General features: G+C 43.5%; 1 protein-coding gene across 2 annotated transcripts in view; it reads right to left on the reverse strand.

The window, feature by feature from the left end:
* Window positions 1–4,518: 4,518 nt before the first annotated feature.
* The window catches only part of RFK (riboflavin kinase), a 37,245-nt gene continuing 21,739 nt past the window's right edge, over window positions 4,519–20,024 (reverse strand). For both annotated transcript variants that reach the window (XM_033926900.1, XM_033926909.1), the window contains one exon: window positions 4,519–10,617. In XM_033926900.1, the coding sequence (XP_033782791.1) occupies window positions 10,490–10,617 (128 nt within the window). In that variant the 3' untranslated portion in view covers window positions 4,519–10,489. The remainder of the gene's footprint in view (window positions 10,618–20,024) is intronic.

The raw sequence follows: 20,024 nt of genomic DNA on the forward strand, positions 1-20,024 counted from the left end.
GACAAGGCAGGAGGCAAACGCGGTGGAAGGCAGGAGTCCCGGCACAGCGACTGCAACAGGAAGTTGCAAGTCAGCTGACGCCGGCCTTTCGTTGCGGCGGGGACCGAATCCTTCGCGGACCGGCAAGATTTTGTTTGCGGACCGGCGGTTGAAGAACTGTGCTCTACACTGTGTGCGCTGTGACGAGAAACTTGTGCGCTGCGAGGTAATATTTTGTGCGCCCGCGCACCCCAGCGCAGCTTAGCGGGAACATTGGTTTCTAGCACCCGTTAATGTAACGGGCTTAAAGACTAGTTATTATATATAGCACCACATAGATGCATTAAGGTATTATTGCCTGTATTAAAATGAAACAAGACCGATGATGAACATGTCACCCTAGCAAGGACATGAAATCAGTTCAAGTAGTGTCTCGGGCGTTTGAGGTCTTGGTAAACACATTAATTAGCTGCTAACAGTTTGTTCATATTTAGTTGCATCAAATTTTAATAAACATGAAAATGTAGGCATGCCAATTTGGGTTTACTCCAGAATTCTATGACATCTTGGCACAGAGTTGTTGTTATAGAACCAGTCATTTTCCTAACAAAAAAGTTGCCAGTACTGAAATGCTAGGCTGTTCTTCAGGAGTAGGGTGATCACTGAGGGACCTACCCTATAGTAGCTGGGCCCCCTGCAACCAGCCACAGAATGCATGAAAAGGCATCACTGATTGTGCAGAAACTGAGCTCTGCTAGTAATACTTGGGGGGGGGGGGGGCAAGGGTCATGTTTATCAAGCAATAGAAAATGTGCTGGTACTCAATACATCTGAGTAAAAGACCAGTATCGAAATGGCACTCATCATACTGCACTGGTGCACCTAACTGGAAGCACCAAGCAATAGAATCTCTCCCCCCCCCCCCCCATGTATTATGTAGCGATGAATAGCCCATTATATTCCTACCAACACAGACTAAGGGCACCTTTTACAAAGCCACATTAGCGGTTTAACGCGCGTAATAGTGCACGCTAAACCACCGGCCGCGCTAGCCGCTACCGCCTCATCTTGAGCAGGCGGTAGTTTTTCAGCTAGCACAGGGGTTAGCGTGTGATTAAGTCATGCGCGCTAAAGCCACTAACGCGGCTCTGTATAAGGAGCCCTAAGTCACTGCAGATCCTAGTGTAATATAATAAGCTGCTTGAAAAACAGTGGTATTATCACTTTTGAGTAACAATAGCATAGTGAAGATAGACTATACAGTAACCAACAATTTGTATTGTATTATTTACTGTTGTACATCTGTTGCACATCTGTGTGTCTATTACATTCTATTTTCCATTTGTGGCCCTCTTCAGAGCATAGGCAACATACACAGTGTATTAATAAATGTGATGCAAATTCACACGCAGCCTTGATGCACAAAACAGTGCCTTTCTTTCCAGACAAATGTGCAGTGGAGCTCACGATGACCCCATCGACCAGAGACATGGTATGATCAGCTACAGTTTAATCTAAAGCAAAAAAAGAGCTCAGGTCAACAATTTCATGTACCCTTGATTTGTTTTACTTAGATGTAGTGTTGTGTGGTGTGTTGCCATCTCTTTGATTAGCTAAAGGAAAATTTTAGCCCGGTAATAGGACAGTGAAAAGATAATCACTGTGTATCTGTCAGAAAAATACTTTCAAGGACTCTAGGGAATAACTACAACAAAATAATAGAGCAAATGTTTTATTCTCTGCTACCTAGAACACAGGGACAGAGGCTTCTGATGTTAAAAATGAAAATCAATAGAAAAATACAGGATGAATGTTCCTCTTTATTACTATAGCACAACCAAACTGGGTACAAAAAGGCAATTATTACATGTCTGGGTGGGGGGAGATAATTTTATAGCAGGTTATCTATGTGTCATGGCAAAATAGGTGCCTATTTCAAGCCCATTTTATAAAGACACATAAGCAGTAGCATAGTAAGGGGGAGGGCAGGCCGCCCCAGACACCATGTTGGTGGGGATACCAACACCCCTCCTCATCCTCTTACCATGCACACACACTCCTTTCCCTTGTATCTCTAGTTGTTCACTGCCATGAGAAACAACTTTAACGTGCTCCTCGCCACTGCGTCATCTCTCCCGCTGACGTCACTTCCGGGTGCTGTGCATTGGAAGTAATGTCATCAGGAGAGATGAGGGTCACGAGGAGCTTGTTGAAGTTTTTGTTGTGGTGGGAACTAGAGGGAAAAGGGGGGGGGGGCGCGTATACGGCAGGGGGGATTGAGGAAGGAGCGGGGGCAGGTGAGGGGCGCCACTCACCCTTACAACACCACTGCATGTAAGTTTAGATGCGGCTCCATCAGGCAGCCTCGGGGCCTTTCCAAGGCTGGTCCGCTTCAATGGTGCAACTTCCTTTTTCGGCAGAAGCGGGCCAGACTAGCAGAGTCCCCGAGGCTGCCTGATGGAACCGTGTCTAAATTAATGCTAGCAGCAGCTGTGTGGGGAAGTTAAAAGCACAGTGAGCTGATGCTAGAGAGAGGAGAGGTACTGTTGGACACCATTGCATGTTAAGTGCTTGTGTTCTTTATAAAATATTAAGGGTAACCACTGGACTGAAGCCAGAGACATTTACCCCAGCTTGGGAATTGATATAAATGTACAGTACATGTCCACAATCTGAGCAAGTGGACATGTTTTACAAAATTTGCACACACGTCAGAGGGAACACTTTCAGGTCAGCCGCAGAAGGCACATAGGAGCCGCTGCTCGCGGCTTTCAGCGAACACTACAGCAAGACGAAGGAGGGAGCTGGGAAGAATGTAAACACCCAGGGGCGGCAGAGGAAAACGCTGTAACGCCCTTGAGCAGGGCCGCACAAAATACCTCAAGGGGCCGCATGTGGCCCGTGGGTTGGACACCCGTCTTAGAGAGAGGAAGAGGTAATGGTTACTGCAGATGGGTAGACCGGATGGGCCATTTGGATTTTATCTACCGACATGTTTCTATGATTCTACACGCGTAGTTGCCATTGTAAAACACTAGTATAAGTCAATATAAAGATGCCTAATTTAAGCATGCCCGCTTATGCCTTATCAATACCAGGCATTAATGGGCATGAGTGGTAGCCACACCCAGAGGCGTAGCCAGACAGCCAATTTTGGGTGGGTCTGAGCCCAAAGTCTGCAGGCCTCTCTCTCTTTCTCTCCCTTATCATCCCCCGCCCATTCAACCTCTCTTTTTTCCGCCCTTGCCACCCCCAGCCCGTGCAGCTTCTCTCTTTACCTCCTTTCCCACCTTGAGCAGCCTCCCTCTTCAGGTGGGTCCTGCACACAGCCAGTGGCTGACCCAGAAGCCTTCTTTCTTACGCAAAACACAATCGCATCAGAGGGAAGGCTTCTGGGTCAGCTGCCGGCAGTGTACAGGAACAGCTGCTAGTGGTCTACAGAGGAAGAGAGAGAGAATGCACAGGCTAGGGAATGGGAAAAAGAGAGGATGTCTGCCCACTCTGCTTACCCACCCCCTGTGTGTATATGTATATATATGTATATATATGTATATGTATATATATATATATATATATATATATATAGGATATATAGGGGATTTAAACAACAAGAGAGATGGTGTGTGTCCCGTTTTTATATATATATATATATATATATATATATATATATATATATATATAAAAACGGGACACACACCATCTCTCTTGTTGTTTAAATCCCCTATATATCCAAGGCTATTTTAGAAAGGGAAGGGAATGGAAATTAGCTCCCACCTTTTTTCAGTTGTAGCTCAAGATGAGTTATATTCCACTCTATTTCCTAGGCCTGGAAGAATTACAATCTAAGGGACCTTTCCTATGGCCTTCAGTACATTTACTGTGGCAGCATCTCTGGGGCCTTAAGCTTGTACCTGAGCCAAGGGAGCATAAAGAGCTGCAGTGGGCTTTCCACTGAACTGTAGGAGGAGAGGGAACCATGGTTGATACGGACACCGCGGCACAATGAGAATCATGGTGGCCTGTTTTTGGCAAAGTTCAAGTAGTCTTTCCAACTAGAGGAATTGGATGGAAAGTATATAAAAACTTTGCCCCACCAGTCAAGGAAGAAGACATCCAAATCTAGGCGATTGGAAGTGTAGAATCTGGAACAGAAGATTGGAAGTTTGTGGTTGTGGGGAAGCAAAAAGATTGTGGAACAATATCAGTTGTGGCACATATCAGTGTGTAGTTTAATAAGCGTCCAAATAACTTAAAAACAATCCCCAAAGCTTAAAAAAAGGGTTTGGATAATTTCCTAAAAGACAAGTCCATGGGCCATTATTGAGATGACTTGGGAAATCCACCGCTTATTCCTATGATAAACAGCATAAAATTTGTTTTACTACTTGGGACCTTGCTAGGTACTTGGAACCTGGGTTGGCCACAGCTGAAGACAGGATACTGGGCTTGATGGACCTTTGGTCTGTCCCAGTATGACAGCATAAGCAAATTATACTGATATTTTCTAAATGTAAATAATTAAGGGATAATGTTAACCAGTAAAGCCAAAAATTTATTTATTCACCATTGGATAAATGATGTTTTGGATACACTTAAGACAAGTCAATGCAAATACTTTCAAACCACATACAGAAAATTCACTTTAAAACAGAACAGACTTTTCTGAAATAAAAAAGTTATGTAACTGGTCCCTCAGGAACATTGTCTATACATATATTTTTTGAAAGCAGCTATGTTAAGGAAGTGCTTTCCTAAGAGAAAATGAGCCATGACTAAACTATTTGTTTCTTGATTTTTTTTTCCATAAAGTTAACTTACAATGTCACGATTTGTAAATCCATCTCATTACGTAACAAGCACAAAATACCTCCACTTTATGAACGTGCCTTATTTTTCTAGAGGAATAATCAGATTTCTCCATTTAAATAGAAATGTCTTACAGTTTTATCAGAAACAAAAATAACATTTCCAGCAATGCTACCAAAGTTCCTAATTTTACACTTTCAAAACTTCCATTTTCTGAACTCTCCCTCTTGAAAAAAAATACAAGGTGCAATTCATTAAAAAAAAAGTGCATTTCTAAATTTCTTTAAGAGGAATAGTTAAATTTTAACCTCAATATATCTGAAATGTCTCCACTCCCTTTTTTTTTTTTTTTTTTTACTTCTACCTATAAAAACCAATGGGAGAAGAGGGATATTTCTAGGTCTAATAGGTTATCTAAGGGCTCCTTTTACACACCGGATTAGCACGCACTAGCTGAAAAATTACCACCTGCTTAAAAGGAGGCGGTAGTGGCTAGCATGCGCTAAAATCGCTAGCGCACCTTTGTAAAAGGAGCCCTAAGTGATTAATCCATATACATGTGTGTGACCTGCTGGGTAAAAAGATACCAAAAGTAGCATTACAAATAACAGATAAGATTATAAATTTTAGAGGGGCAAATTTTGACAACTTCATTTTTGAAAGTTGCATATTGTAGAGTCAGTAGAAAGGGACCATTCAATTTTTTTTTCGCTTTTGCTGTTTTCATGTTCTACAGTCCAGAAATGTTTCTCCTTTCTTAAAGATATAATTAGTCCAAAAAGGATTATGCAGTTGAAATCCCTCTATCTTGTGGTATGAACAATTCATATACCTTACTTTTGTACCTTTTCACTCAGTGGGTCACACATGTATAAGTATTTACTAGGGCTGCATATTGAATGTGTTTTAACAATGATTAATGTGTTAAAAATTTTTTAACTTGCACTAATTTTAATGCCCTAATTGCATCAAGCTGCTCTCCCCAGCATGTTTCTCTTCCTGCTGCCCTGAGCTCTCCTGCAGCTATTTTCCTGATCCCATTCCAGCAGCCTTTCCTCCCCTGCCACCCCACATCCTCGAGTACCTCATTCTGCCTAGGCCTCCTTAACTTGCCTGTGTACACACACTGCTCCTCTCAGCTGGAGTCCTCCTTCGCTATAGTGAGGTGTTTCATCATCAGTGCAGGTAGTATGCTAGAGGAGGATGACTGGCTAGAGAGGAGCACCAGTGTGTATACAAGTAAGTTCAATTGAGGTGAGAGTGATATTTAAGTTCAGTTGTGTATGCTTAAAGGCCTTGAGTGGGTTATTATCTAGCTACCTTCTTGATCACTGTGAATTTGCCAATAGGAAACGTCTGTGTGAACTTCGATTCTTTCACTTTCCGTCTTTTAAAGGATGTATTTATATGTATTTATAAACGATTCTTTAGTAAAACCTTATCAGGCTGGAATGTGGGACAAACAAATTGGTAATCTTATGCCAATTTCCTTTTCTTATCAGGCTTTAAACCACCCCCCCCCCCACTTAAAAACATATTTGTTTGGCAAATATTTTGAATAATTGATATGGTCATACTGTGAATGTTCAGTAAAACTATCTTTTGTTAACTGCACTGAACTGAGAGGTAGTTGCGGTCTATATAAGCATTTTGTTATGTTATTCCAGGAGAAGAGGGAATGAGATACCAGAGAACGCAGGGCAGCAAGAGAGAACCCGGGGCAGCAGTAAGATAAAAATATGCCAGTTGGGAGGCGCAGGGGGGGGAGGGGAAAAGAGATGGTGCCCATGGATGAAGAGAAAGGGAAATGATGGAAGAGCAGAATCAGAGACAGTGATGGAAGATTAGGTTTATACCTTTAATAATCATTGTTAGTCCCTGGAGGATTCCATACGCTAGATGTTCAAGCGCAAGCTTTGGCACAAGAAGCCATAGTAGAGGGTTCCTTAAAGCTAAAAAGAGTGGAGATAAATACCTCTGAATAACCACTCTTCATCAAGGCTGCACGCTCAAGAGCCATGCTGGAAACCAAAACACCGTGGGTTCACCATGGACACTTGTCCCCAACTGAAAAGATATCAATGTAGAGGGAGCCGGAGCTTCTCATCCCACTGAAGACGTACGAGATCTGCATACCATGGATGGCGAGGCCACTCCAGAGGCACTAGAAACACCAGGCTGGGATGCGTCACTATCTGGTGGTTGACCCGACCAACCAGAGGCCACGGAGGGACCATCATACAGGAACTCATGAGCTAACTAGGGCCAAACCAAGGCATCCGGCCCTAGCTTCCCCGCTGTTCATCAAGCGAAAAAACCCATTTGGTCTTTTGAGATCTCTGCCGAAGCCAACAAGACCCGCTGGGGCTAACCCCAGCTTTTGTAAGATCAGACAGAATATCTCCTGTGAGAGGGACCATGCTCCTGAGTTGACTCTGGCCCCATGGGCCGCTGCAAAAGACAGAAGACCATCACCTGCGGAGAACAGGCATGCACCTGCACAGAGGATGCATTGCGCAGGCCGGAATGACAGGCATGCACCATAAAGGAACTGGCTACCACCACTCGGCTACCTGAGGATACTGCTGAAAAGAATGTTTTTTAACAGAACATCCACCCTGTGATCCTGAGAGTCTTTCATCACTAGGGAGTCTATGCATTGGATAACCTGTGCCATGGCAGAATCTACCTCAGGCTGTCAAACCTACTGAAAATCAGGATCCAGGTGATAAAGAGTAGATATAGCTTTACACATTGGAAAGAGCTGTCTGGGGTATCACATTGTTCTGAAACCAGACAAGGAGCTGTGGACTGAATGGGAAAAAAAGACACAGGAGAAGCCAGAAAAGTAAAAGGTGGAAAATCCAAAAGGAGCTCTATCAGAACATCATCCTTAAAGAGGTTGACAGAAGCCCGCTTAAAATGCAAAGGGTCAGCACCCCAAAAACTCAGGGCGGCTAAGGAGACCAGTCTCAGCAAAGGCATCAGCCAGATTCAAATTAAATACAGAGGCAGGAGACAGAAGAATCATAAAATCTGCATGACAACTACTGCAGTCGAGTTCTGGCACAGCCAGATGAGGACTTCTAAATAGGAAGCTTCGTCACAGACCAAAAAAGCTCCGACGCGTCCGCCAACTGCGTTAAACAAGCGGGGTCCAAGGATATGCCCTTCCAGATGAGTCAAATAAAATCCAGTGAAAAAGCCCAGTCCGCAATCTTGGCAGGGCTCTGTTGAGGTACATGCGTCACGCCAAAAGTCCCCAGACTCTGAACACAGGTATTTTTTAGCCAGACTCCAAAACAGCATCTGGGTGAGATTTTCTTCGGAAGGCTCCCCAGCCCAAGATTATTCAGAGGAGGTGAAGTCAGAAGCTCCCACCCTCTCTCCCAATGCACTACGGCACAAAGTACACAATCTCTGATCCAGCACCAATCTGGCACAATCAATGTCCACATTCAACAGATTAGGAGTTGGGGAGCCCATCCCAAACTATTTTGAATAAAATCGAGGGGTGTTTCAGGCAGAAATAAAAGTTAGGAAAAAAGATTGATTTTAAAATCCAATATGGCCATCATGAATTCCAGCCCAAAACAGAAAAAATAAACAAAAAACAAAAATAAAAAATAGCAATTTGGGGTCTGGGGACCTGAACCACAACCTTAAAAACTGTGAAAAATGATTTTAAAATTGTTGTATAAGCCACCCCCAAAGTTCTCATAGGAAATAATGGAGGGTTACGCACAACATGCAGACTGTTGGCAGCTTCAAACAGCATTTGAATAGAGGGAAAGGATTTTCTGCCTCAGAAACAGCTCCAAATGTATCCAGACTTGAAATCTTCAGACTGCCAGCTGGCCATAGACCGACTACAACCTCCGTCCACACGGATCCTCATACACTCGGTCGGGGGCGGGAAAGGTAGCCTGGGCCTTGAAACCTGGGTAGGTTTCGCTCCAGACGCATACAGCCTGCGCTTGAAACCAGTGACAAGGACACTGGCAAGCAGACTCCCAGGGGAAGGGACCCAGAGTCTATAAATGGTAGCACACAGAAGACTGATTCCACAGATTCACCGGATCTTCTCTGTGAAGCAGCAGACCAGCATCGCGGGACTGTGTCCTTTCCTCTGACAATGGACCACCGGGAAGGGGTCTCAAGGCACTGAAGCCACTGGGAAACAAACTTTAAGTGAAAAATAAGAAAAAGCAGCACAGTATCTGCAAAAGATTCTGCATGGACCGCTTGCAGAAATTATAACTGGATCTGTTTACTAACTTTCAGGCTCAGGGGGTGGAGAATGGCTCAGAAAAGCTGTTGGTTTCTGCAACTCCTAGACTGCGGGTTGGGATTGAACACCTAGTGTATGGAATCTGAAAGGGATGTAACAAACATGATTAGAAAAATAAAGCCACCAGACAAAGGTAAGAAAAATAATTTTCAATTTAGTAACTGAAATATAAATTCTCAAAACTCATATCTACTGTCTATATTTTGCACTATACAGGTAGAAAAATGAGGAGGACATTGATTAATTGTACAATTAAAATGTTATCGATGCACAGCCTTAGTGCTTACATATATTTATATAGATAGCACACTCCCTTGCAAGTTCTCCTGATTTAAATCTCATTGTAAATAAAACAAGATTAAAGCTTCAAAATGGACACCAGTGAATTACATAGTTAAGTACTGTGAAAATATAGAAGCATCCAATTTCATCAAAATGCTCTGGAAGAATTCAAAGTCAGTTTTATATAACAGCTGATAAATGGAGCAGTGACAGAAGAATGAATAGTTCTGCCCTCATTTTGTATTCAAGTATTAAGAATGCTAAAATGGAAACATAGCACATGACCTGTTGATTTACTATAATGCCCCTCCTCACACTTATAAGATCAAGATATGTAGGATTTGTCACAATAACGGTGAACTACATAGAATACTTTCTACATTTAAGGCACCTTAATTCTGTATACACTATCATAATAATATGCCACAAATTATTTCCCCTCCCAGAAGAGCTCAGAATGGGTTACAAGATTCTGCACATAACTTTACAAGAAAATTAGCAAAATGATTTTAGCAAAATGTTTGATTCGTATATAATCATTCACCAATCAAAAGCTCTCCCCATGGATCAAAATTTTAAAGTATTCCTTTATTGACCAAAAGTTGTAATGCTGATATTTTTTGTGTTATACACATTAAGATTATTTAATTTAAAATTTACTTTCAGATATTACCCTTTACAACAACAGTCTACAGTAATTATACTTCCAGTCACTGGCTTTATAAAACTGTAATAAGGACCTTTTTTTAACCCTTAATATAACCAGTTTAACCTGTGAATGAAAATCAGTCATACAATAAATAGAACACACAAATGTACCTTTATAAAGAATGAACAGGCAGGCTCACAATGGACAACATCTATTCTGATTTCTAATATGTGCCATTCAGCTGGTATATGGGACAAGCCCACAACCAAAAAATGCTGAAAACATTAAATGTGCAACACATTTCTATTGTTTAAAAGTCTTAAAAATTCACAATATAGAATAAAAAGGGGATCATGAACCACAAGAGAAGAGCAAGATGTCTCATTCCACTGAACAGTATATGATTCATATTAAACAATAGACTATAATGCAAATATGGAAACAAGTATGTAATGATGATGATCACAGAAGTGTAAAGCCTGTCAATGGCCATTCATTATTTGGCTGTGTGTGTTGAAAAAGTTGTCATCCTTGAGTCTATTGAACTCGGGCAAATCCAGGCGTTTCTTGGCCTCTTCAATATCACTATGAATGGCTGAAATAAGTGAATCTGTATAAGGAGAGTAGAAAAAACAAACACTTTTTGTAACCATTTTGATAAGGTCTTTCTAAATGATTTAGTCTCATGATGGATAAGGATATCTTGATTTTTGTTTTATTTTGGACAACACAACTAATCAGAATAGATACTAAGCAATATTCTAGGCAATAGTCTAGTGTTTCTCAGCTTCTTTAAGCCAAGTACCCCAAAGCCTAACAAATGCCAACCAAGTACCCCTGCCTAAGCTCCACCGCAGACCCGCCTAAGCTCCACCCCAGGCCTGCCCAAACTCTATACCATAATAATATTGTAATGCAATTGTAATGCAATTTCTTCCATCCATTTTTCATATACACATATATAATTTTAATACATAATGGTAACCACAAAATTTAAAAAACTCAAAGCACACTGTACGCACAGAAAATGTTAATTATCATTTATATTTGGGTTTTTTTTCCAAAGGCCCAGATTCACTAAAAGATAGGAAGTCAATCGCTGTTGGCCAATTCCTGGCCAATTTTAAAACACTATCAAGTTTGCATGCAAATGATTTGCACGGAGGTGAAAAACATTTCCATGCAAACTTCGACTCGAAAGCGATTGAGTCGGGGCAGAGCCCTGACAATAGTGATAGGAGAAGCAGTCTCCAGTCACTGCTGTCAGGGCTTCTGCTGGCTTTTTTTTTTTTTTTTTTTAAATCGGGCAGATATTTTGCATGTATTACACACTGAAAATAACTGCTTGATTTTAAAAAAAAAAGTAAAAAGCCCCCCCCCCCCCAAAGTGCCCCCTCCCTCCCTGAACCCCCCCAAAATGGCCTCCCACACAAACGTGGCCCTTCAGAAGACAAAGGCAGGAGGGATGCCAACTCCCTCCTGCCACTGCAACCCCCCACTGCCATTGGCCGGGCCAGGCCCACCCCATACCTTTAAAAAGTTGGGAGCAGGAGGGGTGCTCAGTCCCTCCTGCTCCAGGCCTGCGATGATGACGAACTGCAGCCTTAGGCCCTGCCCTGGTGCATCATGTGACGCACAGGGAGACCTAAAGCCCTGATTGGATGAGGAGCCCGAGGCGCCTGAGCCAATCAGGGCCTTAGGCCCTTCCCTGTGCATCACATGATGCACGGGGCGAGGCCTAAGGTCGCAGTTCATCAGAGGCGGAGGCCTGGAGCAGGAGGTACTGAGCACCCCTCCTGCTCCCACGTTTTTAAAAGTATAGGGAGGGGGGTGGGCCAGGCCTGGCTGAGGGTGGTGCAATGGTAGGAGGGAGTTGGCATTCCTCCTGCCATATTCATTCACACATGCAGGGAGGGGATGGGTGCGCTGCCTCGGGGAGTTTTGGGGGGTTTTCGGGGGAACCAGGCCCGATGACAGCGGCAACGGACATCGGAGCGGGGGGGGGCATTTTTGGGGGTTCAGGGAGGGGAGCACTTTTGTCGGGTTAAAGCCATGGGCTCGCAATGTGCTTTTTGCTGAATATATAAAAAAGGAATTTTCCCTTTTTTTTAATATATTCTGCAAAAAGCGTATTGCGAGCCTGTGGTTTTAAAGGGCAGGAGAGTCGGTAAGGAAGTGAAGCGACTGGGCCTCAGCAGTCACTTCACTTCGGATCAGCAAGCCCAATTGGTGTTCCTTCTTCTGTTTAGTGAATCAAGGGCTTCCTACTTATGTATGCCATTTCCCCTCATTTGCATGTGCGGATCGCAGATTGATCGCACAGCTGTTTAGTGAATCAGGTCGGGAAACGATTACAAAACCATCAGTACACGATTGGTAAGTTTTGTGAATCTAGCCCAAAGAGGTCAAGGCAAATGACTAAAATATGCAATGAGTAACAACTATAGAAAAATAGACAAATATAGAGCAAAATATAGATAACAGATATAAATTCACAAAACTGGCACATTTTGATCACTAAATTGAAAATAAAATTATTTTTTTCTACCTTTGTTTTCTGGTGATTTCATGAGTCTCTGGTTGCATTTCCAATATTTCTTTCTTTCTGCCTCCTGCACACTTCCTCTCCTCCGGACCCCATTCCATTCCCCAATCAAACATCTCTCTCTCTGTCCCTCCATGAGTCCAACTTTTCTTCCTCTTTTCTCCACCCCTATTGGCAATGTCTCCCTCTCCCTCTCTGTCCATCTGTCTTGAGAGATCTAGGCATCTCTCCCACACCCTCTACTGCCACATCCAACATTTCTCTGTCTCTCATGCCCTGGATCATGTGCAGAATTTTTCACCACAGCTCACCAGCCCCATGCCCTTTTCTCCATCTATCACCCCTCTCCAGCACAATGCCACATTCCTCCATTCATCACTATGTCCAACATTCCTCCCTCTTGCATCCCCTTCAATCTGCCCTTTCCACTATCATATCCAACATTTCTCCCTCTCATCCTTCTATTCTCCATGCATCTCTACCTCACGCCTCCTTTCTTCCTTTCCCCACGTGCACCATTTCTCACTCACACACCCATGCCCATCAATTCTCCCTTTCTATTCCCTCCCTCCTATGCTCCAAGTTAGTGCCCCCATGATCATGCCCCCTCCCCCAAAGCTGACCAATCCACAGAGGCCTCAGGTGCCGCCAAGGAGGCCTCCCTGCCTCTGTCTGCCTGCTGCACCATCCCCACCCCCGAAGCCAACCTGGAGCCGACACACTCCATCCCCCCCGAGCAGCAATTCCGTGTACACGCTGCCGGCCCACAAGACTTCCCCTCAACGTCAATTCTGGGCTAGCCTCTTTCCTATGACTTAAGGCTGACAGCGCTGGAATTTTGAACCACCACCAATATGGAGAGTTGGCCTCTAAATACCACCACCCTTTGACATTCTCAGGAACACAATTCTCAATATTTTGGGTCCAAGATATTTCAACTAAGGCTAGGCTACCTACAGTTTGACCCCACTAGAAATGTTGGATGCTGATATGGTCCACAGGTTGGCATTCCTCTTATTGTGGAGCCAAATACAACTCCATCTCTATCATAGCATTCCAGGTATCTTCATTTGAGGATAAAAAAAATGATCATGGTAGCAAAAGCACATAGTACCTAAACCACCACTCTCACCGCAAGTACAACAGGCCAGTAGAGCATGAGCTGAGCAGGCCCAACTCATGTTTGTTGATAGGCTAAGAAGTTCCCTGAAACTATAATTGCCCCATACCATCACATCCAAGCAGCAGGCTCTTGCAACCCGACAACCTAGCCTTAGAAACACCACCCAAATGAGGGACTTCTGAACCATGCACTAAACAGGAGACAGGAGGCTGTCATCAAGAAAGCATCCCTCTGAATGATGCCATAAGGAATATTCAAATGACATACTACTGCAACCAAAGCACCAAAAGAGAAGCAATATCCACTAAATAGTCCTCCAGTGGCCCTTCTCTAGGATCGCCCCCATGAAATCCAGGAACCAAAGATATCCTTATCTTCAAAGCTAGGTAAGAATAAGAGGCAAGAAGCTATAAAAGCACTTTGACCACCCTATTTGGTATCAAATTGGGTTCTCTCCCCCTCCATACCTGGTAAATCAAGTCAATGCTAAATGACTCTTTGCATCCAGTGCCCTTGCTACTGATAGCATAAAGTTTAAGTAACTTATGAACAGTCATCCTGGCACCATCTTCCAATCTAGAGCTGGAGAGCCAGGCAACGAAACAAGTAAGATTGTCATTCTTTTGTGAGCATGTAGCTAGCACACTATCATGACCTTCACAAAAGGTTGTCTATATTGTGGCCAAGCCATCAACTTGATATAGCCTAGTATACTTAAGCAAAGAGCTATCTAGATATGCTGCCACAGCAGTCTATAAAGTATGGCTCAGAAGAACCTCTTATGATCACCACCAGGCAAAATAGCAGGGTTTTCTGGCCAGCAATCCACAGGAAAAAATCTAAAGGCAACAGAACCAGGGTGTGTAGCCTTGCTGAAACATCCTGAAGGGCAAGCAGATAAAGGTACTCTTCCACCTTATGGTCCTTAGGGTGGATCCATTTCACCCACTAGATCCTCTAATCCTCAGAACAGGATCACCCCAATTTCTGAGGAGGCTGATTCTTCTTGAATTAGCCCAATAATTATGGGAGGGGAGGTGGTAACTTACTTACTATACTAGAAGGGCTCCCATTCCTCCCAATAAGAGCATTCACTGCTCCTCACATGGATGGGGAAAGACTTAAGAATAGTCGTATTTGGCCAGACCAATGGTCTATCTAGCCCTGAATCCCTGTCTCCACAGAGGCCAATCTAAGTCACCAGTACTTGTCAGAAACCCAAATAGTAGCAACAATTCATGTTACCAATCCCAGGGCAAGCACTGGCTTCCCCCATGTCTGTCTCAATATCAGACTGTGAACTTTTCTCCAGAAACTTGTCCAAAATGTTTTAAAACTCAGGTACGCTAACCGCTGTTACCATATCCTCCATCAATGAGTTCTAGAGCTTAACTATTTTCTGAGTGAAAAAAATTTCCTCATTTTTAAAAGGTATTCCATATAACTTCATTGAGTGTCCCTAGTCTTCATAATTTTTGAAAGAGTACACACGATTCACCTTCACACCTTTTACACCACTCAGGATTTTGTAGACCTCAATCATATCTCCCCATCTTTTCCAAGCTGAAGAGCTCTAACCTCTTTAGCCTTTCCTCATATGAGAGTTCCATTCACTATCATTTTGCTCATTTCTTTGAATCTTTTCTAATTCTGCCACATCTTTTTTGAGATGGAGACCAGCATTATAATATTCTTGGTCTTATTTACCATCCCTTTCCTAATAATTCCTAGCATCCTGTCTGCTTTTTTTAGTTGCTGCCACACATTAGGTGGAAGGTTTCAGCATACTGTCTACGATGACACCTAGATCTTTTTCTTGAGTGCAGACTAGAGAGCTGAATGGGGATGATGGGAATCCCACATGACCCGCGGGTTCCCCCTTCGGGTCATGGGGATCCTGTGGGGACTCCCCTTGTGGTCTCAGGGATCCCGCAGGGTTGGATGCACTCGAGCCGCGAGGCTCGTCTTCTCTTCCTACCTGCCCTGCAGCAGCACACATAGCTGACCGGAAGTCTTCCCCGATGTCAAAGCCGACGTCAGAGGGAGGGCTTTGGGTCAGTTATAGGGCAACGGGCACTTCACGCTGTACGTGACCGACGCAAAGCCTTCCATCTGATATCAGCTCTGACCATGGGGGAAGACTTCCGGTCGGCTACGTGTGCTGCTGCAGGGCAGGCAGAAAATAGAAGATGAGCCTCGCGGTTCGAGCTACTTCTCAGAGTTCCATTTGGATGATAAAGAGAAAGTTGCTGATAAGGTAATTTGCTGGAAGATAAGGGCTGATCCAGGGATTTTGCTTGCCAGAAGCAACAGGCTGGAATTTCCTCTGCCTGGTGCCTGCAACATTCTTGGGCTGGATGGGGTTTCCAGAGAACTCAGCGCAAACATTGCCTCTCTGAACATAAAGCAGAGTTCATCGGCAGAAAATGCTTAGAAAGAGCCCCCTCTCCCTCTGTTCTGGTAATATTTCTGTTTTATTTTTTCTATAACCTCTTTCCCTTGCGTTCTTTCTTCCTCTTGCATGCGTTTTCACTGCTTTAAAGATGTTTTGAATTACTGCTGCTTGCTTCTCCCCTAGGACCTGCCAGAGCTGTAGTCTAATGAGCTGTACTCTCCATGGCTACTACGACTTCCCTTTTAGTTGTATTATTATTATTAATGAAGAAAGAAGCCCACTAGCAAGTGGCATTTGAAACATTAATGGAAACACTTGACTGCCTTTACACTTTTTTTTTTGCCTTCACCATCCTTCCTTCCTTTTTCTTGTATCTCTTACAAGTACCATACAAATCAAGACTTTGAGCTGCCTCCAACCCCTGCTGTTATCTGGACACGAATGTGGGAGGCAAATGCAGGACACAGAAGGGGTCGAATGTGGGAGGCAAACGCGGGACAGAAGGGGGTTGAACATGGGACAGAAGGGGGGGGTTGAACATGGGAGGCAAACGTGGGACACGAAAGGGGGGAGGAAGTGCGTTTTTGGACACAGAAGGCATGAACTTAGGAGAGAGGATGGAGGAAGGGAGGGAAAGAGATACTGAGGTGAGGGAGGGAAGGGAAAGGGAGAATTGAGTGTGGGTGTGTCAGTGAGAGGGAAAAAGAGATGGTCGTGTACACGGGGAATGGAAGAAAGGAGAATTTTTGGTCATAGGGAGGGAGGGAGGTACAGATGATAGGGAAGAGAAAGATGAGAGGGAGAAATGTGGTGGAAAGGGAACAGTGGGACAGATTGATGCAAGAGAGAGGAATGTTGGACATAGTGGTGAAGGGAATGGAGGGAGAGATGTGGCATGGTGCTGGAGAGGGGTGATAGAAAGAGAAATGTTGGGCATGGGGGTGTTGGGCAGGGGCGAAAGATGCTGCACATGGTCCTAGGGATGAGAGAGGGATAAATGCTGGACCATGGTAGGAAGAACCAATGGACAGCAACAGAAGAATTTACAGAAGATGGGAAAGCAGAAAAAAGAAACTGGGACCAACTTTATGGAAAAATAAGTCTCCAGACAAAAAAAAATTAAAAAATGGAATTTATTGACTAAAATGTTATCTTTGGGAAATGTATATAGCAGATGTCTTTGTATTGTGTTCAAAAGAAAAGGAAATTCATTTCTGGTTTTATTTCTACAGTGTTGAAGTACTTGCTGACCCTTGCTGTGGCTGGTGGGGATCCCCAAGAATCGCCAGCAGAGGACCTCCTCTAGAGAAGGCCAGAACTCCCCTCCACAAGCGGAGCAGTCGCTGGCAGCATCCATGAGCCACTGAAGTGCCAGCATCTGTGACTCAGGGATGCCACTGCTGCCTGCCAAGCTTGGCAAAAGGGACCCCCGGCCAACTGCAAAGGAAGTCCTCAGCTGACAGCTTGGGGTTCTCATCAGCTGAGTATTTATATTTTATATTTACATTAAAGGCTCTGGTAGAAACCCATTTACAAAGTATATATTCTTTCCAATTAATATTTCCAAATTAATAAAGTGTCTTTTCTTATTTGCAAATGGGTCTCTATCAGAGCCTTTAATTCAGTAGCATAATTAAATGAAATAACTACTTCTGAAGTTTATAGGGATGGGCGGGGATGGATTTGAATCCAGCGGGGATGGGTTTGACTCCTAGCAGGGACGGGTTTGATTTCTGTCCCCACGCAACTCTCTAGTGCTGACCCCTAAGGTGAACTCATCTGGTAACAGTGATTTGGATTATTCTTCCAACATCCATCACTTTTTGCATTTGCCCACATTAAACTGCAATTGCCATTTAGAGGCCCAGTCTTCCAATTTCCTAAGGTACTCCAGCAATTTTTCATAGTCTGTATATGTTAACAACTTTAAGGAGTTTAATATCATCTGCAAATTTAATCATCTCACTTGTCGTTCCAATTTCCGGATCATTTATAAATATGTTAAACAGCACTGGTCCCAGTACAGATCCCTGCGGCACTCCACTAGTCACCCTCCTCCATGGAGAAAAATGGTCATTTAACCTTACCCTCTGTTTTGTGTCCAACAACAAATTCCTAATCCACAACAGAACATTGTCTACTATCCCATGATTAATTTTCTCAGAAGTCTCATGAGAAACTTTGTCAAAAGCTTTCTGAAAATCTAGATAGATCACCAGCTCCCCTTTATCCACGTTTATTCACACCTTCAAAGAAATGAAGCAAGGATCAAGATGGCATCGGGAGTGGATGCCTGAACGAGCCTTGCTACTCATTTCTTCTGGAGCCGCGTTGTGATTTTCTTCCCCGGCAGCGATATGGGGGAAGAGAAAGGGAGTTCCCCACCTTGTCCCTCCAGCAGCGGAGTCCCCTCAACGGCTGGTCCAGATGACGCTTACGAGCTTTGCTCATTCGGGTGAAGTGACCCGAACTACTTCAGGGGGAAACCCAGAACTTTTGGGAGACCTCAGCGCAGTGAGCCGGGCTTCGTTAAGCCCTGAGCTAAGGCTGGTTCCTCCCCAACCCAGAAGTACTCCAGTGCAGGAATGTCTGGAGTCCGGCAGCCCCGAGATGGAGAGCTCGACCCCAGCACAGGAGGGACATCTCTACTGAACTCTTTGGAAGAAGGTGGAGATGGGAGTCATCAGAAGTCTCCCTGCAGCAGAGAGGAGGAGGTGAGAGGTGTTTCAGGAGGGAATGTTATCAGCTTTGGGGATATGAAGAAACCAGAGAAAATAGATATGGAGGCGCTGTGGCAGGTCATATCAGTCATGGACTCCAACCTTAAATTTAGTCTTTCTACTATTAAAACAGACTATGGAACTGTCTTCTCCAAGGTGGAATAACAGGGGGTACTTCTAACTAATTTGAGTGAAATATTGGAGGAACAAGGAAATAATTTGAGTAAAGTAAAGAAGGTTGAAATGGAATTGGTTAAAGAGAGATTTTATGTTTCTCGCAAGATGGAGAATTTTGAAAATCAACTGAGGAAAAATAACTTAAGACTTTTGAATTTTCCAAAGTGCCCCATTATATCACCAGTTGAGATGGCTAAAAAATATTTCCGTGAAACTTTAGCCATTCCATCAGAAAATTTACCTCCAATTGCTAAAGCTTATTATTTGAAAATAAAGACGCCATAAGGGGAATCCACTCCTACAGAAATTCCGGTAGATAAAGCAGTGGACATGAATTTGTCTACATTTTTGGAAAAATCCCTTGAGGTTGTCACCCAAAGAACTACCATGCTGTTAACTCTAGCCTTGGAGAGTGATAGGGAATTTATCCTTCGCTTGTATTTTCGTCATATGTTTTATTGAATATAATTTCTGGATCTGTAGCAATTTGCAAATGCAATGCTTGTATTAAAAATTGAAAATCTTATTAAAAAAAAAAAAAAAAAAGAAATGAAGCAAGTTGTTGAGGTAAGACTTCCCTTGGCTGAACCCATGATGACTCAGACAAATATGACTTAATGGGTCAATGTGTTCTGTAATTTTATTCTTTATAATAAGTTTCTATTATCTTGGATGGCACTGAAGTCAGGTTTACAGGTCTGATTTCCCAGATCACTCATAAAACTCTTTTCAATAAAGTCAACATTAACTTGTCATTTTTGCGCTGTATGTCTTCGAGGTTCACCAAGATCTTTCTTTTCCTCCATATCATCATCTTTGAGAACCATTTCTAGTTCAGGTAGATCTCTTGCATCTTCTGAAGACCCAACTGTTGAAGGAAGAGAATTGTCATGCAAGTCGCTACTGTCACCCCTTACAAGGTAGGATCTTTGATCAGCTAATCGTCCAGATAAGGAAAGACCTGGGAGGCCCTGAGACCGTAGTGCTGTTGCCACTATAACCAGGCACTTGACTTGGTGAATACTCTGGGAGAGGATGCAATGCCAAAGGGTAGTAC

This window comes from Geotrypetes seraphini, chromosome 1 (genome assembly GCF_902459505.1).
Source record: "Geotrypetes seraphini chromosome 1, aGeoSer1.1, whole genome shotgun sequence".
NCBI lineage: Eukaryota > Metazoa > Chordata > Amphibia > Gymnophiona > Dermophiidae > Geotrypetes > Geotrypetes seraphini.